This window comes from Thalassophryne amazonica, chromosome 1 (genome assembly GCF_902500255.1).
Source record: "Thalassophryne amazonica chromosome 1, fThaAma1.1, whole genome shotgun sequence".
Taxonomy (NCBI): Eukaryota; Metazoa; Chordata; class Actinopteri; order Batrachoidiformes; family Batrachoididae; genus Thalassophryne; species Thalassophryne amazonica.
This window is the reverse complement of record NC_047103.1, coordinates 150,114,511-150,139,365: the sequence shown is the minus strand read 5'-3', so window position 1 is coordinate 150,139,365 and position 24,855 is coordinate 150,114,511. Positions and strand designations below refer to the sequence as shown.

General features: G+C 40.4%; 1 protein-coding gene across 4 annotated transcripts in view; it reads left to right on the top strand.

Annotated features, from left to right (window-relative positions):
• The window catches only part of nbeal1 (neurobeachin-like 1), a 159,555-nt gene that overhangs the window by 123,928 nt on the left and 10,772 nt on the right, over positions 1-24,855 (top strand). For 3 of the 4 annotated variants that reach the window (XM_034175856.1, XM_034175848.1, XM_034175839.1), the window contains 18 exons: positions 499-647; positions 729-862; positions 2,577-2,678; positions 3,651-3,746; positions 3,864-3,988; positions 4,130-4,270; positions 4,398-4,528; positions 4,734-4,843; positions 6,439-6,556; positions 7,893-7,990; positions 8,126-8,239; positions 8,453-8,542; positions 9,720-9,829; positions 11,341-11,513; positions 16,306-16,400; positions 16,938-17,054; positions 18,416-18,577; positions 24,174-24,322. In XM_034175856.1, coding sequence (XP_034031747.1) covers positions 499-647; positions 729-862; positions 2,577-2,678; positions 3,651-3,746; positions 3,864-3,988; positions 4,130-4,270; positions 4,398-4,528; positions 4,734-4,843; positions 6,439-6,556; positions 7,893-7,990; positions 8,126-8,239; positions 8,453-8,542; positions 9,720-9,829; positions 11,341-11,513; positions 16,306-16,400; positions 16,938-17,054; positions 18,416-18,577; positions 24,174-24,322 — 2,214 coding nt within the window. Of the gene's footprint in view, positions 1-498; positions 648-728; positions 863-2,576; positions 2,686-3,645; positions 3,747-3,863; positions 3,989-4,129; positions 4,271-4,397; positions 4,529-4,733; positions 4,844-6,438; positions 6,557-7,892; positions 7,991-8,125; positions 8,240-8,452; positions 8,543-9,719; positions 9,830-11,340; positions 11,514-16,305; positions 16,401-16,937; positions 17,055-18,415; positions 18,578-24,173; positions 24,323-24,855 lie in introns of all 4 variants that reach the window. The other variant, XM_034175831.1, reaches the window with a different exon arrangement.

Genomic DNA, 24,855 nt, shown 5'->3' with positions numbered 1-24,855 from the left:
ATCGGTGAATTGCTACTGATGCTCCGAAATGACATAGACGCAGCAGCACGTCACACTCAGACGTGCTGCTGCTGCGCTCTGATTGGTTCCTGTCTTTTATGATGAAATAATGCTGAATTTATGTGGAAATGATTGTTATACAAAAGCTTCAGATATCTGTTGCTGAGATAGATGATGAGTGCAGTTTGAAGCAGAAACAAGCTGATAATCGGTGAATCACTGCTGATGCTCAGAAATGATACTGCTGATACTCCGAAATCATGTATGTGCAGTGAAGGCAGGGTGGACCGATTTTTAGAGGGGACCGTTTGGGCGGCGACAGCGGGTTTGATTGAATTTACCTTACCTTGTCATTGCATGTCGTGGATTGTGGTTATTGCACATGTGCACATTGCAACGGCAATGCTGAAACGACAGCAGCCATACCTGTTCAACAGAACGTCAAGAAATAATGAGACATCTTTCAGTGAGTTGGTGTCCTATTTCCATGTGTTGCAGGGTTGATCCAGAAGAAGCCGGCCAGAAGGAGAAACTGGTGCTGTTGGAGGACTGTGAGCTGGTGACTGTGGTGGACGTGGTGCCTGGACGTCTGGAACTCACTACTCAACATATCTACTTCTACGATAGCAGCCAGGAGAAAGAAGAAGGTGAGGAGGAAAAGAGAAGGGACAATGTAGACGCTTATCACAGCACATTTTAAACAACCTTTGTCTGCATGTATTGTGAAGGAGTGGGTCACGACTTCAAATGGCCCCTGAATCAGATCCGAGAGGTTCACCTGCGGAGATACAACCTGCGCCGCTCCGCTTTGGAGATATTCCTCATTGATCAGACCAACTATTTCCTCAACTTCAAGAAGGAGGTAATGAGATTGTCACATGTTCATAGTTTATATATATATATATATAAATTTTTTTTTTTTATATAGTATACAGTGCATCTAAAAAGTATTCACAGCGCTTCACTTTTTCCTCATTTTATGTTGCAGCCTTATTACAAAATAGATTGAATTATTTTTTTCCTCAAACTTCTACACACAATACCCCATAATGACAATGTGAAAAAAAGTTATTTTTTGATTATTTTTGCAAATTTATTAAAAATTAAAAACAGTTAAGCAATCACATGTATGTAAGTATTCACAGCCTTTGCCGTGAAGCTCAAAATTGAGCTCAGGTGCATCCTGTTTTCCACTGATCATCCTTGAGGTGTTTTTACAGCTTAATTGGAGTCCACCTGGGGTCAAATCAGTTGATTGGACATGATTTGGAAAGGCACACACCTGTCTACATATAAGGTCCTACAGTTGACAGTGCATGTCAGAAAACCAATCATGCAGTCAAAGAAATTGTCTGTAGACCTCTGAGACAGGATTGTCTCGAGGCACAAATCTGGGGAAGGATAGAAATCATTTCTGCTGCTTTGAAGGTCCTAATGAGCACAGTGTCCTCCATCATCTTTAAATGGAAGAATTTGGGATCCACCAGAACTCTTCCCAGACCTGGCCGCCCATCTAAACTGAGCGATTGGGGCAGAAGAGCCTTAGTCTTAGTGACCAAGAACCCAATGGTCCAATCTGTCAGAGCTCCAGCATTCCTCTGTAGTGTGAGGAGAATCTTACAGAAGGACAGTCATCTCTGCAGCAATCCAACAATCAGCCTATATGGTAGAGTGGCAGACAGAAGCCACTCCTGAGTAAAAGGCACATGGCAGCCTGCCTGGAGTTTGCCAAAAGGCACCTGAAGGACCCTCAGACCATGAGAAACAAAATTCTCTGGTCTAATGAGACAAAGATTGAACTCTTTGGGCATGAATGCCAAGCGACATGTTTGGAGGGAACCAAGCACCATCCCTACAGTGAAGCATGGTGGTGGCAGCATCATGCTCTTGGGATGCTTTTCAGCATTAGGAACTGGTAGACTAGTCAGGATTGAGGGAAAGATGAATCCAGCAATGTACAGAGACATCCTAGATGAAAACCTGCTGCAGAGCATTCTTGACCTCAGACTAGGGTGACGGTTCATCTTTCAGTAGGCACACAGCCAAGATATCAAAGGAGTGGTTTCAGGGCAACTCTGTGAATGTCCTTGAGTGGCCTAGCCCTGAATTTGATTGAACATCTCTGGAGAGATGCAAAAATGGCTGTTTACCAGTGCTCCCCATCCAGCCTGATGGCGCTTGAAAGGTGCAGGAAAGACGAATGGGCAAAACTGCTCCAGGATAGGTGCACCAAGCTTGTGGCATCATATTCAAGAAGACTAGAGGCTGTAATTGCTGCCAAATGCGCATCCACAAAGTATTGAGCAAAGGGTGTGACTACTTATGCATATGTGATTCCTTAGGTTTTTTTTATTTTATTTTTAATAAATTTGCAATAAATAAATAAATAAATCTTTTTTCATGTTGTCATTATCGGGTGTTGTGGGTAGAATTTTGAGGGGAAAAAAAAGAATTTACTCCATTTTGGAATAAGACTGAAATAACAAAATGTGGGAAAAGTGAAGTGCTGCGAATACTTTCCGGATGCACTAAAATGTTCTACCAGAAGCTGCCATATCATTTTGTCTTATTACCAGGTTAGGAATAAAGTCTACAGCCGCATGCTGCTGCTGCGATCCCTGAATCTGTATGGAACTCGTTCACCACAGGAGCTCCTGAAGGCCTCTGGACTCACACAGGTCTGGACACGTTAAGAGCACTTATCCTGTTGCTTATATTTCCAAAGTATTGATGTCATTCTTGAATGAACAAATCTTAAAGACAGATTCTTGAAGTGAAACTTCTGTGTCCACAAGCCAAGCTTATTTCACTCATTTTATTATCCTGTGCTCTGCCAAACAACGTATCAGCAAGGGATAGAGTCAACAGCACTGTAAAATTCACCACTGTGTCTTTGGGTTCCTTGGGTCCAGACTAACCAAATCTGGCACATGGATAATCCCAAAGGGAGGAATGATTACTATAGTCCACACTGTGACCCAGTTTACACATTAATTGGGTTAGGGGTCAGTGAGTGTCATATTTTGGCTCATACAGACTATATTGCTTGAACTAGGTACACAAAAGTTTAGCACAACCTACAGTTGACTCCAAGGCACTCACTAAGTACCAGATGACCTTATTGTTTATATCATGAGGTCATCCAGTGTGGAACTTTACCCAGAGCTTGGTGATGGATTTGCTGCTTCATGGCTTCTTGTTGAAATATTCCCTTCTTTGATTGTTTTTATAACTCATTTCAGTTTATTTATATACTATAAATAAGCTGTTTTAAAGACGACAAAACTTTTTTTTAGTTTAGACCTGGTGAGAAATTGAAGTAAAATCAAGTAAAATGTGACAGGCCATAGGCCTAATTCAGTTTTAACAAAAAGTTTGGATATATATAATAAATCCCTCAATTTTTTTCCCTGTGAATCTATAAAAGGGATGGTGTCATATGTCTTGTTAGGTAATGCATTCTTAATAATACTAACATGATACAGCAAGGCAAAAGCTGAATATTCAATTAGAGCAGTTGTATTACGGTAATCTCCTGATGAGTCAACTAAGCAGTGTAATAAAGGTTACATTAGCCTAATATTGATTAGTTGCAGGCTTTTGATTAGCAAAGTGCAGTCATAATTTTTCTTTTGATGTCTCATTCACAGAAATGGGTGAACCGAGAGATTTCCAATTTTGACTACTTGATGCAACTCAACACAATTGCAGGCAGGACTTACAACGACCTGGCCCAATACCCAGTGGTACTTTTGTCACAGATTATTTTATTATATAAATGGACTGTATACCCAATGGTTCATTAATTTTAAAGTTTTGACTGTATAGTAGTGCCTGAGATGTGTTTGTGTGTTTGCTGCCAGTTTCCGTGGATCCTAGCCGACTACAGTTCAGAGGAGTTGGACCTGTCTGACCCGCAGGTGTTCAGGGATCTGTCCAAGCCCGTGGCTGTACTTAATGAGCGCAATGCCAAGACTGTTCGAGAAAAGTATGTTTCATCTGTCCCCACTTCCACAAATATCATTAAATTTATTTTAAATAACTTCTTTAAGTAATGGAGACATATATCGACTTTTCAAATGACAAGCTACATGTGCATGTTAATGAGTGAGAACAATGTTTCCATCAGGTATGAAAGCTTTGAGGACCCAACAGGCACCATTGACAGGTTCCATTATGGCACCCACTACTCAAATGCTGCTGGAGTGATGCATTACCTGATCAGAGCAGAGCCTTTCACATCCCTGCACATCCAACTGCAGAGTGGACGGTAAGGAGGAACGTCCATCAGCAGTCATCACTCATCTCCCTCCTTTCCTTAATTACTTGCCTCTTACTCGGCATGTAGTCTTTAGATGAAAGCTTTCTGGTCACCACTGTTATCATGCTTGACTCAGGTTTGACTGTGCTGACCGCCAGTTCCACTCCATCCCAGCAACATGGCAGACCCTCATGGACAACCCCAATGATGTCAAGGAGCTTATCCCTGAGTTCTTCTACTTTCCAGAGTTCCTTGAGAATCAAAATGGTGAGTTGTGAGGCTGAAAACAGGGTTTAATTGAACAGGCTGTGCTGTTTTGTTTTGATATGATGAATAGTATTAGTGTGTTGCACTCATCGGCAGAGTAAGCTGGCTTCATGTTTTTATGATATTTGGAGAGCAAATAGTGACTAGTAATTCAGGAGCTTCCCTCATCATCTCACAAATTTCTCTATTTCCATTTCTGTGCCAGGCTTTGATCTGGGTCGACTGCAACTCTCCAAAGAAAGGGTCAATGATGTTGTTCTTCCAAAATGGGCCAAGTCACCTGAGGACTTCATCTACAAGCATCGCAAAGCCTTGGTGAGATGCACCTTTTCCCATCCTGATCAGTATTGTTGGCCCTTCTGAGTGATTTATGTTGAGAAACAAGTGGAAATGAACATAATGAACAACAAAATAAAAATTATTAGAAAAACATACAGAAAATGTAGCCATGACGATGATTGCACCCTTTAATGAATTTACTGTAAATCATCACTTTTACAGCTAATCTTTGTTAGGTGAATGGATCCTTGAACATTTCATGGTAACTAACTATATCTCGGATTCGTTTGGTCAGTCATTAAGAAATAGAAACAGTATGGTACTCAGCAGTAAATCTGTCTAGAGTGTGCATTTCTTAAAAACTGAGTGACCATGCAAGAAGAAAACTAGTGAGGGAAGCTATCAAGACACCCATGACATTCCTGAAGGAGTTATACATTGTGGATGTGACTAGAGAAATGGGACATAATGCAACTTTTGTCTGTTGAATTACTAGTGATACAACTACTTGATAGTGTGAACAAGTGAAAGATTTTCTTAATAAAACAATGTGAAATTTTAGCTACAGTTTGCCAGCAGGTATACGGGAGACTAGAGTCTAGATTTTAACTTTTCTTGAAACAAAGTCTTTCTCTGTTCCACTCCACTGTGAAACTGGTGATGACACAGGCAGTTGTACTATACAGTTTCTCCAATCACATCCACAGAAGCCTGAAACTCCTTTATGATTGTCATGGATGTCTTGATAGCTTTAGTCCATTTAATGTCTGTATTGTTTTTCTTTTTCTGTATTAAAAAAAATCTGTTTTGTTGATGCTATTCACAGAAAGTCATTCTTACAAGATATTGTATAAAGAAATATGTAGCACATATTTAATAATAAAGGCTCCCTCGCTAATAAAAGCTTTCCCTTAATTATTTTTCAACACATTGCATGTAATGAATTTCTAAATGCCTGTGACTACAGAAAAATGAAATAGTTTTACCTCATTGCCACAAAATCTCATCATGTATGTTGTGGTTTCCATGTTGCTTATGCAGCCGCAGTGCCTCATATTTCAGTCCCTTCCCTGTCGTGCGAATGCTTGCACCTGCCTTCCACCCACTGACGGCCATTTTGCTGTTTTGGCCAGGGTTGCAAGCTTATCCTTGTTCCTACACCACTCCCAAACTCGTTTCCTACCGACTACCAAAATGAGAACGGCATAATTCTTCCCTTTCTCTTCTGCTTCTTTCATGATTTTTAACTTGAACACTGCAGAGTAAAACATTTGCGCAGAGCCATTTTATGTAATTGTGTAGCAGCTACAGCATGCAGGAAAACATTTGTTTCAAGTCTGTGCTGTTTCTCTTGCATGCAGTAAGCATGTACGTGCATACTGTAAAGCTGTACTGTGTACAGCATGCATGTATGCACGCATACGCAAACGATCGTCAGTAAACGCTCTCCTTCATGAAAAGTTCATGCCCCCTGGGGCATTTATTAGAGTAAATATGGTATTCTTTTTGCCTGCTTTATATTTATGGGTATTACAGGTGGCCATACCACAGAAAACCTGCAAGCTTTTGTGTTTTCTTTTTTTTTTTACAATGTCTGATTTATGACCAGTGTATCTTTATTTTGCCAACAGGAGTCTGACTATGTATCAGCACACCTTCATGAGTGGATTGATCTGATCTTTGGTTATAAACAGAGAGGCCCAGCAGCTGCAGAGGCCCTCAACGTCTTCTACTACTGCACCTACGAGGGTAGAGGATTTAAAAAGCATACTACTGTGTCACAGATTGCTTTTATTTCTTCATAAATTTTCTGTACTTACCTCTGCAAAGAAGTTGTGCTTCTATTGCTGTTTGTTTGTTAGCAGCAGATCTCTAAAATATTTTTACAGATTGTAATGAAATCGAGCATTAAGGTAGTCCTTGGGGTGATTATTTCCCAAAAAATATGGATTAACTTTGGTGGATGTAAAAAATAAAATAAAAGGAAAGAAAAAAAAAATACCTGAAAGCTTTCAACACAGACCACACACAAAGATCCATTTTCATGATGAATTGCATAACAAAAGTTTAGTAAGTGTTTAAAGTATTGCTTGTAAATTCCACATTTTGCTCTTTCAAATTTATAACATGACTGAAAGTGAAATAAATGTGGCATATTGATAACTTTTACTAGTAGAGATGGCATATCAGTTTTTCATTTTTAATTAAATTTATTATCTAGGGCATGGAACATGTACAGCGAAAAGTACTATATGCTCCTAAAACAATTGCAATCCAAGTGAATAAGTACACCAGTAAAATTACGAAGCTAAGGAATAAATAGGTAAAATAAATAAGATGCGCATAAGATCTTGCTGTAAGTGATTATAAAAGATTAGAATTATAAAAACAAGTGCTCAATATGTGTCAAGTGCAGGCTGTGTAAAAAACACAATATTTAACTGTAAATGTAAGTGTAATTGGAGCAGCAGCAACAGTAGTAGTAGTAGTAGTAGTAACAGTAGTAGTAGTAGTAACAGTAACAAACGCATGACTTCTCTGAGTACAAGTTGCGGGGCCTCCCAAACTAGTAAAAAACAAAACAATGCAACTTATACTCCAGAAAATACAGTAGTATCACTGTGATACAATGCCTATACCAATCCAACACATTTTTCCATCTTAAAACAAGTAATCTATTAATAAATACATTTACCTGGGTGCACTTTGCTAACCTATCAATCTAACAATACATCAGCTCACACTGTGAAACAAATTTTCCACTCCCCTAAAGATAAACCTACGTAGCGCACAGTATGACTCAGATGCGCGATAGAAAATTCTGTTTGGATTTTGTCTTTTGTTGGGGTTTTTTTTTGGGGGGTGGGGGGGGGGTTGTCCCCGATATTATTTTGGTCAACACTGATTGATAATATCGCATCATTGTAGCCTTAATAAATAGGTCGCTTACACACGTACTTTGTGAACTGTTCAGATTAACAAAACAGAATCGGAATCAAAAACTCTTGATCACATCCTCTCAAGTGTGAACATTACCATAGATTCTGTGAATAAAAGTGCATTGAAAGTTTATTATTTTGAACAGGAGCGGTGGACTTGGATGCCATTACTGATGAAAAAGAGCGTAAGGCTCTGGAAGGCATGATCAGCAACTTTGGACAGACACCCTGCCAGTTACTCAAGGTTTGCACAATCACAAAATGCATGAAAAAACTTTGGTTAACCAGAAAAAAAGACTGGAACATATTCTGACTTGAGCCATTAGTCCTCAAGTTGTGCTGAAGAAGATTTAAACTTTTTATATGCATGTGTGTGTAGGAGCCCCACCCAGTGCGCCTCTCTCTGGAGGAGGTGAAACGAAAGGCTCAGCTGGACTCGTGTCCTCTCAGCGTCTTTGAACACCTCAGCGAGCTCAAGTCCTTTTTTGTTGAGGTTTTGTCCTGCTTCTTTACTCACTGATGACAAGCAAATGCAACTATTCACAGATAGAGATTGATCTATAAATGTTTCTTTTGTCCTCCCAGAAACGGGTAAAATTAAAATATGTCAGCCCAGATTAATTTAAACAAAATACCTTGTATTTAGATTTAGATGAGAGCAGTTCTCTATAATGCTGTCTAATTTGTGACTGACACTGTGTTTCAGGGCATCAGTGACAATGTACCGCTGGTAAAAGCTGTGGTGCCCAAGAACCAGTCCCGATCCTTCATCACACATGGCAGCCCCGATACGATGGTGAGCTTTTCTATTACTGCTAACAGCAAAACAGTGCCCATGGTACAGTAGCACTGGACAATGAAGATGTTACTTCCTGAATCCTTTTTTGTTGTGTTTTATGACCGATATTTGCCCTCGTCTAACTCAGGCGAATGTCTGTCATTTTGGGCGACTGGGCATGGACGGCGGGCCTCTGAAAATGCATACCACCCTCCAAAAGCATGTTATTGTATTATTATTTGTCTGATCATAAAGATTCTAAAAAGGTATAGTTTGGACTATCTGTGACTGAATGCTCTGGAGTTCTGCGGTAAAAACTGCAGGAATATGACAAAGGTCACTTTCAGTTTGTACAGGGGTCAAAAATTAAGATGCTCCAATCTTGGTAAAAAGTGATGCAGATTATTGGTTGAGTTAATAGGCTTTTAAAAAGAAATAGTTTGGACCATGTATCATGCTTGATTATCAGGTTACAGGATAACATATGTCACATGTCATAGAATCCAATGGATGTTGACCTTGTTTGACCTTTACTTAGGAGACCAAGCATTCAAAACAGTCAAAACTATTCCATTTATTAATCCTATTAGCTCAACCAATAACGTCCATCACTTTTTACCGAAAATGGAGCAGCTTTAACTTTTGATACCTCTACAAACTGAAATTGACCTTTGTCACCATTCTTGCTGTTTTTACCCCCATAACGTCATACCATTCAGTCACAGACAGTCCAAACTATACCTTTTTGGAATATTTATGATCAGACAAGTATAGTGGTGTAGTTTTCAATTTGGAGCATTTTAAAATTTTGACTCCTGTGTAAATTTCTAATTGACTCCTACCTGGCTGCCTATTGAAAATTCAATTGGCCAGTCATTTTTTTCAAAACAGTAATGTCTAAGGAGTATCTCTGCCGAATTTGGTGCTTGTATCACCATTTGAAGGATTGTTGCAGTTATCTGCTGCACTAGCTCACATTTACAGATGGTGTTTAGGTGCATATTGACATGTTTTTCTAGCTACAACATGTGACGGTTGCAGATTTGCATTGTTGTTCTCTTTTGTCTTGGCATGTTTTAAAGAAAAGTGGTGAAAAACATAAAATACAAAATCTGAATGAATGGAAGGCGCCATAGTTGTGCAGGTAGTAGGTGATACTATGTTATGATCTCTGCAATGTTTTTACTGTCTCTAGGTGACGGTGAGTCAGAACTGCATGGTTGGGACCCATGGCTGGCTACCTTACAACAAGAACATTTCCAACTACTTCACCTTCATTAAGGACCCCACGGTGTCCAACACTAAGTGAGAACACATATGTGCTGTAGTTCTTTTATTACCTTTGAGAAGAGGAAGATGGTTTCACCTGCATGCTTGTGAGATAAAGAGGCTGAGGCAGGAATTTTAAGTCGTGCCATTGGGAGATATTTACATTTAATGGTGTTTGTGGTAAAATGGATCTCCACATGAGATCTATAAGCTACCTGACCTTCTTTGATGAAATTTTTATATTAAATGCACCTACACTCAACAAAAATATAAATGCAACACTTTTGGTTTTGCTCCCATTTTGTATGAGATGAACTCAAAGATCTAAAACTTTTTCCACATATACAATATCACCATTTCTCTCAAATATTGTTCACAAACCAGTCTAAATCTGTGATAGTGAGCACTTCTCCTTTGCTGAGATAATCCATCCCACCTCACAGGTGTGCCATATCAAGATGCTGATTAGACACCATGATTAGTGCACAGGTGTGCCTTAGACTGCCCACAATAAAAGGCCACTCTGAAAGGTGCAGTTTTATCACACAGCACAATGCCACAGATGTCGCAAGATTTGAAGGAGCGTGCAATTGGCATGCTGACAGCAGGAATGTCAACCAGAACTGTTGCTCGTGTATTGAATGTTCATTCATTCCTCTACCATAAGCCGTCTCCAAAGGCGTTTCAGAGAATTTGGCGGTACATCCAACCAGCCTCACAACCGCAGACCACGTGTAATCACACCAGCCCAGGACCTCCACATCCAGCATGTTCACCTCCAAGATCGTCTGAGACCAGCCACTCGGACAGCTGCTGGAACAATCGGTTTGCATAACCAAAGAATTTCTGCACAAACTGTCAGAAACTGTCTCAGGGAAGCTCATCTGCATGCTCGTCGTCCTCATCGGGGTCTCGACCTGACTCCAGTTCGTCGTCGTAACCGATTTGAGTGGGCAAACGCTCACATTTGCTGCCGTTTGGCACGTTGGAGAGGTGTTCTCTTCACGGATGATGCGAAGGAGATGTGTTGCACTGCATGAGGCAAATGGTGGTCACACCAGATACTGACTGGTATCCCCCCCAATAAAACAAAACTGCACCTTTCAGAGTGGCCTTTTATTGTGGGCAGTCTAAGGCACACCTGTGCACTAATCATGGTGTCTAATCAGCATCTTGGTATGGCACACCTGTGAGGTGGGATGGATTATCTCAGCAAAGGAGAAGTGCTCACTATCACAGATTTAGACTGGTTTGTGCACAGCATTTGAGGGAAATGGTGATATTGTGTATGTGGAAAAAGTTTTAGATCATTGAGTTAATCTCATACAAAATGGGAGCAAAACCAAAAGTGTTTTTATATTTTTGTTGAGCGTTTTTTTATGGGTTACTTTTGTGTTTATGTGCAAATTTAGTGTGTAGTTTCTTGCGTGTGTTTACTGTTTGCTGCCCATTTATAGAACATTGTGAAATATTTCCCCTGTTCTCTTTATCTGCTGCTGCTGGCTTTGTCTCACCATCACATGGTCCTGTTTCCTCTTCACATCCAGGACCCAGCGATTCCTGTTAGGACCCTTCTGTCCTGGTGTAGAGGTCACATCGAAGCTGTTTGTCGTTTCCCATGATGGCAAGATGCTCTTCAGTGGTGGCCACTGGGACAACAGCCTCAGGGTTACCTCCTTGATCAAGGGCAAAACTGTGGGACAGCATATCAGACACATGGGTAAACGCACACCTGTACCTCACTGATGATATTGGTATTTGATGTTGGCTTCAGTTATTTTGTACTGAAAGATTGGATTTAAATGTAAGGGGTATAATGAGACAGCCTTAAACCAGATTTAGTTGACTGGGGTGCCACTAAGGGGGCAATGATTAATGCAAGGGAGATATGACATACATCACATTAGCTATCTTGGTTAAAAATGTAACATTTATGTTTCATGTTCTGAGCTGATCAATAGAATGTTAATAAAAATCAGTGTTTCCTTTGTAGGCTAAGTGGTATGATACCATATGGTCAATGGACTGCATTTATATGGCACTTTTTCCATCTGAATCAGAAGCTCAAAGCGCTTTACAATGATGCCTCGCATTCACTTATTCACAGACACACTCACACACTGATGTCAGGGTGCTGTCATGCAACCCAGAGTCCCTTTATTCAGAGAGTAGCGACATGACAAGCCAGGAAAAAAAAAATGGTCCCTTTACTCTTGGTGCCATCTTGGGACCAAAATAGCTTTCTATGTTAATCTGTCTGCATGTAAATCCTATTTTATTTATTTATTCACCAAAAATGCCAGGTTGTTGTGCATTTGGATGCACAAATAGACACAACAAGGGCTTCAAGATGCACAGATTCCCTTCAGATCCGAACAGAAGAAAAATTTGGGAAAATAAAGTCAGCCATGTTGGATGGAAGTGACTTCATTGTAGATTTAGTGTTCAGTCCTATGTACAGTAAAACTCACTTAAACCGTCATTGTATAAACCGGATATTCGCAGTCACCAGTAAAAAAAGTCCTAATGTTTTTGTATTGTTTTCCATGTAATAAACACGTATATAATGGATTTTGTATAATGGATTTTTTGCTCACATCGGATAAAATGTCCCGTCTGATCACAGTGTATTTCCATTAAAAACCTCAAGCATATGAGACCAGAGTTATTTCCGTGATTAAAAGGCTGGCGATTTAATTTTTTTCTGCGCCGTGCTCAGATATGGACCCACAGCCTGATGTGCACCTGTTAAATCAGACACCACACAAAGTGCACACTGGTAACATTTCGGGATCACATATGTTTAGCACAAACATCCGCAAATTTACAACATACAGTCGGAAAAGGAAATTGTACACCTTACCTTTTGAATTGAAGGTGATGATTGTAGAAAGAAAAGCTTTAGTGTCACATTAATCCATAATAAAGCATAATCCAGTGACAGAAAACTTTGAACCTGTCACACACACGTAATTGCATTACACGGAGTTACAGCTGCAGAAGCATAAATCAGTCTTTAAATTAATTAAATCATCATAAATTGTAAATTCATGTAAATTTGATAGCTTAACTATTTTTATATTTATTTTGATAGTACCTGTACTTGGATGTGTTGCTGTATGTAATTAAAAAAATGTTGAAAACATAATAGGTTCATTCAGTAGTTTAGCACAATTGGCCCCAAAATGGTGCCATGTTCTCAGTTGTTGCTACTCTCTGCACAAAGGGACTCTAATGAAAGCCCCCCAATCTTGTACTTACCAAACAAACTAAAGCTAACAGGTGAATCCTGGTTTGTTTATTTAGTTTACATGTATTTTGCAGACTGGATGGAGGTTTTCATAACTGATGGCTTGGGTGCAGATATTAAAAATCATGACTGGATTATTGCCTCAGTAACTCTGGAGTTATAGTGGCGCTAATGTCACCAAGCTACCAATGCCTGCTAGTTATTGCTAAACAGTGCTAACTTACAAATAATATAATAAATGTAAATGGACTGCATTTATATAGCGCGTTTCCATTTGCATCAGATGCTCAAAGGGCTTTACAATTATGCCTCACATTCACCCCGATGGTAGGGTGCTGCCATACAAGGCACCCACTACACACCGGGAGCAATAGGGGATTAAAGGCCTTGCACAAGGGCCTTTAGTACTAAATAAACTATTAACACTCGCTACAGAAGAGGTACCTGTGGGAAAATTTATTGGACTGATGTCTCTCACCAGCGCTCTCAGCATCTTTTTGTGGTATACAATGCTAAAATTTAATTCAACAAAAATGGTGGAACATAGACTTAGGTGGTTCATTAGTACAATTAACCATACAGTAAGCCATATTACTGCAGATATTTGTAATTAAATGTCAGAAAAGACAAACAGGGTTGAGTCAACAACAGCTAGCAGCCATTGCTTCTGGCATAAAATAGCTATATGCTTTAAAATAGTTGTCACGAGTGAGGACACTAGTTATAGAGACTAAAACCATTTTTTATTTATTTATTGTCATTGGCTGTAGAAATGTTTATTTCTGCTCTAAAGTTGGACATTTTAGCATCAGTTTTTATGAGTGACTCGCTTATGGTGCCAGCCTCACGTGGCCATTCAAGGAACTGCAAGATCTGGCACTAGTGCATTGGTTTAATTTTTCAGAACCGGAGATTACTTGTATTATACAGATGATTAAAATGGCATTTGGTATCACTATTGCAGTTCTCTACACACATTATTGACAAGTTTTAACTGTTGTTTCACTTTCTGACCATTAACTACAGTGTCACTGATATTATCAAGGCAATAAAATATACGAGGTCTGTTAGAAAAGTATCCGACCTTATTCTTTTTTGCAAAAACCTGATGTATTTGAATCAAGCCTGCTTACGTGAGCCAACCTTGAACCTTCGTGCGCATGCGTGAATTTTTTGGCAAGCAGCATTTGAGTGAGGGCGTGTGCAGCGCGCTGGGCGGATTTTTATTGCAAGGAAAATGACGGAACGAGTGCAGCAGCGCCACATCAAATTTTGCCAGAAACTGAGTGACAGCCAGGTGGAAACCATTCGGAAGATTCAGACAGCTTTCAGTGACGAAGATATGGGAATCACACAGGAGTGGTACAACCGGTTTAAAGACGTCCGCACAACGGTGGAGAGTGAGCGACGCTCCGGGCGGCCATCAACATGCTAAAATGACCAGTGAATCTGCTTTTACTCCGTCAGAAGCTTCAGGAAAGAATTTCGCCGCCGCTCCTTTTCATGGCCAAATCTTCTGTCACAATAGAATGTGCCGAAAAAGTGCTGATGTCCACCTCTTCTGCAATCTCTCCGATAGTCGCACGACGGTCCCGCATCACCACAGCGTTCACTTTGGAAATGATCTGGTCCTTTCGGCATGTTGATGGCCGACCGGAGCGTCGCTCGCTCTCCACCGTTGTCCGGACGTCTTTAAACCGGTTGTACAGCTCCTTAATCTGTGTGATTCCCATATCATTGTCAATGAAAGCCGTCTGAATCTTCCGAATGCTTTCCACCTGGCTGTCGCTCAGTTTCTAGCAAAATTTGATGTGGTGCTGCTCCAATGGTTCCGTCATTTTCCTTGCACTAAAGAGGTGCCCAGCGCGCTGCACACGTCCTCACTCAAACGCTGCTTGCCAGCAACTGACACAATTGACAGGTGTGAAAAATTCACGCATGCGCACGAAGGTTCAAGGTTGGCTCACGTAAGCAGGTTTGATTCAAATACATGAGGTTTTTGCAAAAAAGAATAAGGTCCGATACTTTTTTAACAGACCTCGTATACTTACTAAGAAGAAATCTAGTAATATCAGGACTTTTCATACCCTTAGCCAATATCAAACTGGCTCTCATCCTGCAGACTATCTGACTGCTCCATTCTGTTCTGTTTTGACTGTCTTACTTCGATGGAAATCTTGAATATTCCAATTTCTTTTCAAACTGTAATAGTCACATGATAGACTGCACCGCACATTTAGAGTTCAGTCTAAAGCAGGTGTCCCATTGCCGATTTCTGGCATTTAATTGTTTGTTTTTGTGGCTCAAAAAACCCGGATACCCAGTCGGGGCATGCTATATTGTATAATCTGTGTTAATAGTGCAGTATCAGAACGTTGTCACCTTTTGTGAAGTTAAAAAAAAAAAAATTGTGACGTTGTGACGCATTGTGATCCACAAAGGTAAATAATCCAGTGATGTGCTGATAGGGGGTAATATGCATCTTTTACTTTAATTGTATAGATGGCTTTGGTTTTTATTTTGTTATTGCATCATGAAATGAATTGTTTCTGCTTCAGTGTGGAGTTGGCTGTGCAGTCACTTTGATGCCACGCCACAGTTAAAGGCTACAATTAAAAAACAATGCAGATTGTTGTCTGTTTGGGACAGAGTGATTTCGCTGACCAGAGCGGACAGCGCATCAGTCAGTCTGTGTTCATCTGTTGTTTGCTGACCTCTTTAAATCTCCTCTGGAAATATAATATACACCCATAATCTCATGAAAAGCATGCCACACTCTTCATCAATAGACAATTATTCAGATGTCAACAGATACATTTTAGCCTTGTAGTAATGTTTTTATTATATAACCACAGACATTAGCACACAGACTGCACACAGTACAGTTGTGTATGCCAAAGTAGCTTCCAGGTCATGGGGCTGCACTCAGTGTCACTTGTAATCGACAGTAACCTGGTGTACAGTCCTATGACACACAACTTTATAGTGCTGGTTATGGACATTTTGGCCCGATTTCATAATTTTTTGGAATGCAGACAGAAATCGAGGCAGAAACTGCCTATGCCGCCACTGACTGGGCAACTAACCAATTATAGTTTAGAATAATAAGTGACATCTGCGGTGGCCAGTCAAATTCCAGGGATGGCCTGTGAAATTTACAATTGTCCTAGTACACCACACAGGACAAGGTTGTATGTGAGCGGGACAGAATTATATCTGTCTTTTTCAAGTCTAATTTTTTTTTTTTTTATCTTTCTTCCAGACATAGTGACCTGCTTGGCAACAGATCACTGTGGCATCCACCTGATCTCTGGCTCCAGAGACACAACCTGCATGGTGTGGCAGATTCTGCAGCAGGTTAGGATGCTCAGTCCACACAGCAGGAGTTACACACTGAGAGAAATATTGAACGTTTTCAAAACTGTTGATCTGCAATGGAGTTGAAGCAGTTTGTAATTAGAATTCAATCGTATAAAATTTGTCTTACAGTCCATATTAGTTTGTATTTTAAAAGTTGGAAGAAGTTTTAATGAACACTGCATGCAAACAGCAAGTTTTTCAAAAACAATGTTATGAGGAATAATGAGTTTGTTGTTGATTAAATCTTCAATGCTGCTGCTGAAATCATTTAAAATTAAATGAATATAAATCAGGCATATTCTTCCACACTGTGCACAACCTGCTACATTGGAAGCAAATTTCTGGAATAGCTGATATTGGCATCAAATTATTCCCAACATCCAAATCATTTCCATTCATGCAATACAATTAACTGCTAATTTGTTATCAGTTTCATTGATTTGACTCTGTCAACATATATTATGGTAAGCAACCTAATGTGCACACACAACCAGACATGTGCGCTTCAGTTTTAAAGTTTGCTCTGTTGTACAGTGGGGAGCTCCTGTGGGTCTCCATCCTAAACCAGTTCAGGTCTTGTATGGACACACAGACGAGGTTGTCAGTGTCAGTATCAGCACAGAGCTGGACATGGCTGTGTCTGGATCACGGGTAAGAACACACATCATACGTCCCATCCAATGATCTACATCAGTCTCTAAAATTTGAACTATACTTAATATGGAGACAGTGAGAGAATATAGGGTTTATTCAAATCTATTCTGACACATGTTGAGTCAGCGAGCTACAAAACAGATTTCACGTCGTTGGTCAGTGTTGTTTAATGGCTTTAATTATACCCCCTGCAAACAAATGTTTGCGAACAGGGTGTATATAGGAATCACCATGTCCGTCCATCCATCTATCCATAAATTTTGTAAATGCAGCTCCTGCTAAACGCAGTGGTAGTGCACCATTTGAAGAAGTGTATGAAGGAAAGTAATTTTGGTCTGACATAATTAGAATTTTATCTTTAATTGATGATATGACAGACTTTCTAAGGTCAACTCCACAACCATTTTGTAGGTTTCAATGAAATGTCACGCAGTGCATGAAGCCAAATAATTCTGATCTGACATCGTCAAAGAGAGACAATTATACTTTTGTGTTTAATTGAATTATCATACTGTCTGACTTCATACTTGTAACTCCTAAACCGCTTTATGGATTTCAGTGACACATCACACATTGGTAGCACATGTGAAGATATGCATGAAGGAAAATAATTGTGGTCCAAAATTTTTGAGGACAGATAACTGAAATTTTTTTTTTTTTTTTCATACGTCATATATATCAATTATAGTTATAGAGGTTGATCAGTTTGACAATTCAGTTGTTTCTTCAAAAAAGATTGATTACCACTGATCTAAAATAATTGACAACCCCACTTTTATTCTGTGGTTTTTAACACTGCGTGAGTTGTGTGGTCCTCTGTTTTATTGTTTCTGTTTTTATTTTTGGTTTTATCTTTTGTATGCTGTATTTTTTATTTATTTATTATCTTTGTATGTTTTATTTTTTTATTGTTATTTTACTTATTTTTAATTTATTTCTTGACTATTGGGGTTTTATCTATTGTGATTCTATGTGCAGCACTTTGGAACGTCTTTGTTGTTAAATGTGCTATATAAATAAATTGGATTGGATTGGAGTGGATTTTAAAATTCGGGCTTCCGGATCCGACACTGCTGTCTGACCAACAGTCCAAAATCCAAAATTTATAGAAGTATAAAATAGAAAAACACCATAATATTGTCCTGAATGAGATGTTACAATTAGAAAGCTCAGAAAATAAATGGTGATTAATTTTCTGTTGATAAGCTAATCATTGAATCCTTTCAGCACAAATGGAAAAAAACCTTTTTTTTTTAACTTTGATGACTGTAATTTATCTAAGTATGTTTTTGTGGCTGAAATTAGATGTTGTTAGTAGCAATGAGTTAATGTTATTTGACAACAATCTCTCTCTTCAGCACGGGACAGTGATCATCCACACTGTGCGTCGAGGTCAGTACACACGCTGCTTACGACCTCCCTGTGACAGCTTGCTGCCGCTGTCTATCCTTCACCTGGCTGTGTCCTGGGAGGGTCACCTGGTGGTTCACACCTGCCTGGAGGGCAAAGCAACACTCAAGGTACATTTTTGCTCAATATTTCACACATTAAAGCAGTGGTCTCCAAACTATTCCAGAAAGGGCCGAGAGTGTGCAGGTTTTCTTTGCAGCCACTGACTTCAGCAGGTGATTTCACTGATTAACATCCCTTTGAACAGGTGGGATGAGTTCATCAGTGAAATCACCTGCTGAAGTCAGTGGCTGCAACGAAAACCTGCACCCTCTCGGCCCTTTCTGGAATAGTTCGGAGACCACTGCATTAAAGGGACACTTAGTGATGTTGAAGGTGGTTTCACTGACATCTAGTGGTAAGGTTTCATATTGCAACACACCTCATTGCCTGTATTTATGTTCTTCAAATGGACACAGGGTCAAGGACCACCTTGTTTACGTGGACTGTACGTATGTGTGCTCTTGATTGGATTTTCTGCCTCTACTGGTGGTTGGCTCTCACTGCGGTATTGTATCACTTCCTGTTCCGGAGCACAGCGGTGTTTTGCTGTATCTGTTAGCTGTTTAATCTGCGCAGTTAGATTGATCTAGTTAACTAGATAACGATTTGTTTCACAGTGTAATCTTCACGTGCCTTAACTAAAGCACTCCCTCTGCTGAATCACCTCTAAATTATTTACACATTATTCACTTTGTGTCTTTTAGGAATCCGCTAGCTTAGCGCAGCTACTAGCTCTTAGCCGGTTTAGCATGGCGGCTTCTCCTGTCTCTCCCACACTTTTCTGCTCTGGGTGTGAAATGTTTAGTTATTCCTCGGTCTCCTTTAGCAGTAATGGTACTTGTAATAAGTGTAGCTTATTCGTAGCTTTGGAGGCCAGGCTGGGCGAATTGGAGACGCGGCTCCGCACCGTGGAAAATTCTACAGCTAGCCAGGCCCCTGTAGTCGGTGCGGACCAAGGTAGCTTAGCCGCCATTAGTTTCCCTCTGGCAGATCCCGAGCAGCCGGGAAAGCAGGCCGACTGGGTGACTGTGAGGAGGAAGCATAGCCCTAAACAGAAGCCCCGTGTACACCGCTAACCCATTCACATTTCTAACCGTTTTTCCCCACTCGGCGACACACCCGCCGAGGATCAAACTCTGGTTATTGGTGACTCTGTTTTGAGACATGTGAAGTTAGCGACACCAGCAACCATAGTCAAATGTCTTCTGGGGGCCAGAGCAGGCAACATTGAAGGAAATTTGAAACTGCTGGCTAAGGCTAAGCGTAAATTTGGTAAGATTGTAATTCACGTCGGCAGTAATGACACCCGGTTACGCCAATCGGAGGTCACTAAAATTAATATTGAATCGGTATGTAACTTTGCAAAAACAATGTCGGACTCTGTAGTTTTCTCTGGGCCCCTCCCCAATCGGACCGGGAGTGAAATGTTTAGCCGCATGTTCTCCCTGAATTGCTGGCTGTCTGAGTGGTGTCCAAAAAATGAGGTGGGCTTCATAGATAATTGGCAAAGCTTCTGGGGAAAACCTGGTCTTGTTAGGAGAGACGGCATCCATCCCACTTTGGATGGAGCAGTTCTCATTTCTAGAAATCTGGCCAATTTTCTTAAATCCTCCAAACCGTGACTATCCAGGGTTGGGACCAGGAAGCAGAGTTGTAGTCTTACACACCTCTCTGCAGCTTCTCTCCCCCTGCCATCCCCTCATTACCCCATCCCCGTAGAGACGGTGCCTGCTCCCAGACCACCAATAAACAGCAAAAATCTATTTAAGCATAAAAATTCAAAAAGAAAAGCACCTTCAACTGCACCACAGACTAAAACAGTTAAATGTGGTCTATTAAACATTAGATCTCTCTTTTCTAAGTCCCTGTTTGTAAATGATATAATAATTGATCAACATATTGATTTATTCTGCCTTACAGAAACCTGGTTACAGCAAGATGAATATGTTAGTTTAAATGAGTCAACACCCCCGAGTCACACTAACTGCCAGAACGCTCGTAGCATGGGCCGAGGCGGAGGATTAGCAGCAATCTTCCACTCCAGCTTATTAATTAATCAAAAACCCAGACAGAGCTTTAATTCATTTGAAAACTTGACTCTTAGTCTTGTCCATCCAAATTGGAAGTCCCAAAAACTAGTTTTATTTGTTGTTATCTATCATCCACCTGGTCGTTACTGTGAGTTTCTCTGTGAATTTTCTGACCTTTTGTCTGACTTAGTGCTTAGCTCAGATAAGATAATTATAGTGGGCGATTTTAACATCCACACAGATGCTGAGAATGACAGCCTCAACGCTGCATTTAATCTATTGTTAGACTCGATTGGCTATGCTCAAAATGTAAATGAGTCCACCCACCACTTTAATCATACCTTAGATCTTGTTCTGACTTATGGTATGGAAATTGAAGACTTAACAGTATTCCCTGAAAACCCCCTTCTGTCTGATCATTTCTTAATAACATTTACATTTACTCTGATGGACTACCCAGCAGTGGGGAATGAGTTTCATTACAGTAGAAGTCTTTCAGAAAGCGCTGTAACTAGGTTTAAGGATATGATTCCTTCTTTATGTTCTCCAATGCCATATACCAACACAGGGCAGAGTAGCTACCTAAACTCTGTAAGTGAGATAGGAAATGGCGGAGAGGAAATGGCGTCTCACTAACTTAGAAGATCTTCACTTAGCCTGGAAAAAGAGTCTGTTGCTCTATAAAAAAGCCCTCCGTAAAGCTAGGACATCTTACTACTCATCACTAATTGAAGAAAATAAGAACAACCCCAGGTTTCTTTTCAGCACTGTAGCCAGGCTGACAAAGAGTCAGAGCTCTATTGAGCCGAGTATTCCTTTAACTTTAACTAGTAATGACTTCATGACTTTCTTTGTTAATAAAATTTTAACTATTAGAGAAAAAATTACTCATAACCATCCCAAAGACATATCGTTCTCTTCGGCTGCTTTCAGTGATGCCGGTATTTAGTTATACTCTTTCTCTCCGATTGTTCTGTCTGAGTTATTTTCATTACTTACTTCCTCCAAACCATCAACATGTCTATTAGACCCCATTCCTACCAGGCTGCTCAAGGAAGCCCTACCATTAATTAATGCTTCGATCTTAGTTGGCTATGTACCACAGACTTTTAAGGTGGCAGTAATTAAACCATTACTTAAAAAGCCATCACTTGACCCAGCTATCTTAGCTAATTATAGGCCAATCTCCAACCTTCCTTTTCTCTCAAAAATTCTTGAAAGGGTAGTTGTAAAACAGCTAACTGATCATCTGCAGAGGAATGGTCTATTTGAAGAGTTTCAGTCAGGGTTTAGAATTCATCATAGTACAGAAACAGCATTAGTGAAGGTTACAAATGATCTTCTTATGGCCTCAGACAGTGGACTCATCTCTGTGCTTGTTCTGTTAGACCTCAGTGCTGCTTTTGATACTGTTGACCATAAAATTTTATTACAGAGATTAGAGCATGCCATAGGTATTAAAGGCACTGCGCTGCTGTGGTTTGAATCATATTTATCTAATAGATTACAATTTGTTCATGTAAATGGGGAATCTTCTTCACAGACTAAAGTTAATTATGGAGTTCCACAAGGTTCTGTGCCAGGACCAATTTTATTCACTTTATACATGCTTCCCTTAGGCAGTATTATTAGACAGCATTGCTTAAATTTTCATTGTTACGCAGATGATACCCAGCTTTATCTATCCATGAAGCCAGAGGACACACACCAATTAGCTAAACTGCAGGATTGTCTTACAGACATAAAGACATGGATGACCTCTAATTTCCTGCTTTTAAACTTAGATAAAACTGAAGTTATTGTACTTGGCCCCACAAATCTTACAAACATGGTGTCTAACCAGATCCTTACTCTGGATGGCATTACCCTGACCTCTAGTAATACTGTGAGAAATCTTGGAGTCATTTTTGATCAGGATATGTCATTCAATGCGCATATTAAACAAATATGTAGGACTGCTTTTTTGCATTTGCGCAGTATCTCTAAAATTAGAAAGGTCTTGTCTCAGAGTGATGCTGAAAAACTAATTCATGCATTTATTTCCTCTAGGCTGGACTATTGTAATTCATTATTATCAGGTTGTCCTAAAAGTTCCCTGAAAAGCCTTCAGTTAATTCAAAATGCTGCAGCTAGAGTGTTGGCAGGGACTAGAAGGAGAGAGCATATCTCACCCATATTGGCCTCTCTTCATTGGCTTCCTGTTAATTCTAGAATAGAATTTAAAATTCTACTTCTTACTTATAAGGTTTTGAATAATCAGGTCCCATCTTATCTTAGGGACCTCATAGTACCATATCACCCCAATAGAGCGCTTCGCTCTGACTGCAGGCTTACTTGTAGTTCCTAGGCTTTGTAAGAGTAGAATGGGAGGCAGAGCCTTCAGCTTTCAGGCTCCTCTCCTCTGGAACCAGCTCCCACTTCGGATCAGGGAGACAGACACCCTCTCTACTTTTAAGATTAGGCTTAAAACTTTCCTTTTTGCTAAAGCTTATAGTTAGGGCTGGATCAGGTGACCCTGAACCTTATGCTGCTATAGACGTAGACTGCTGGGGGGTTCCCATGATGCACTGAGTGTTTCCCATGATGCACTGAGTGTTTCTTTCTCTTTTTGCTCTGTATGCACCACTCTGCATTTAATCATTAGTGATTGATCTCTGCTCCCCTCCACAGCATGTCTTTTTCCTGGTTCTCTCCCTCAGCCCCAACCAGTCCCAGCAGGAGACTGCCCCTCCCTGAGCCTGGTTCTGCTGGAGGTTTCTTCCTGTTAAAAGGGAGTTTTTCCTTCCCACTGTCGCCAAGTGCTTGCTCACAGGGGGTCGTTTTAACTGTTGGGGTTTTTCCATAATTATTGTATGGCTTTGCCTTACAATATAAAGCGCCTTGGGGCAACTCTTTGTTGTGATTTGGCGCTATATAAATAAAATTGATTTGATTTGATTTTCCTCTATAGCAGAGAACAAAGTTTGTACAGATAACAAAATAGATTCAGGTAACACCAACAAACTAGCACCTCCAAGCAGAACACATGCTCTAAGTAAAACTAAGAAACAAAGAAATGCTTTACCTGCAGAAGCTCATCAGGACACATGGGAATCACATCCATGTCTGGGGACAACATGTTTGCTGCCCTGGGTTGCCAGGTCTCTGAAACAAAGCCAGCCAAATAGCCCCTCAACCCACCAGCTGTCCCTCCCAAAACACCCAAACCAGAAAGGTAAAGTTGAAAGTGCCACAGGTAGCGCTATAATCTGCAGTACTTCAAAAGTTGCTGACTTCCACAGAAAACTGCAGACCTGGCAACAAAAGTCCACACACTACAATAATGGCACTAGAAATGTTACATTCACTGACTTTGTGGATTATTTTGAGAATTTTTTCAGCATTGATGGCCTCATTTGCCTCACATGATAAATTACGTAGTAAGGGATTTATCAGTATGTCAGGAGCGCGCGTTGGTACAACCCATGTAAACATAGTGGGTCCTCTGAAGAACATAATCTGAATATGAAACCTTACCACTACATGTCATCAAAACCACCTTTGACATTTCTTAAAGACTTCACAGTGAGCACAACTAAATAACTTCTGGAGACTTCTAACCTGAATGTCTTTTTTAAATTGTTTATCTTGATAGGATAAAAATACTCTCCACCTGTACTCTGTAAATGGGAAGCATCTCTGTAGTGAGCCGCTGAAGGAGCAGGTGACAGATATGTGCGTTTCAGGAGAGTTTGTTGTCATCGGCAGTGAGCAGGGGCACCTCTCCATTCGAGACCTCTACAGGTAAACCATCCAACCACACAGCCCGTCTAATCTCAGGTTGAATGTGTGTAGAGTGTCTAGATCACAGACTTTAATAAAGCTCACCATTTATATAATCCAGCCAGGGTCGGACTGGGAACAAATTTCGGCCCTGGCATTTTTCCTCTGGACCAGCCCACTATTGGCCTGACGAATCCACCCCCAAACACGCACACCCACCCGTCCATACCGAACCCCCAGTGAACAAATACTATACACCTAAACACCATGAACACACACCTAAACACACACTTTCACTGTCATTTCACCTTGATCATAGTACAAAACGGAAGCAAAAGCACACAAGCGGAAAAAAAGCTTTTGTGTCTCCAAAGTGTGAGTGTGAGAGAGAGAGAGAGAGAGGTAATGTGTGTGTGTGAGAGAGAGAGAGGTAATGTGTGAGTGAGAGAGAGAGAGAGAGGTAATGTGTGAGTGAGAGAGAGAGAGAGAGAGGTAATGTGTGAGTGAGAGAGAGAGAGAGAGAGGTAATGTGTGTGAGAGAGAGAGAGAGAGAG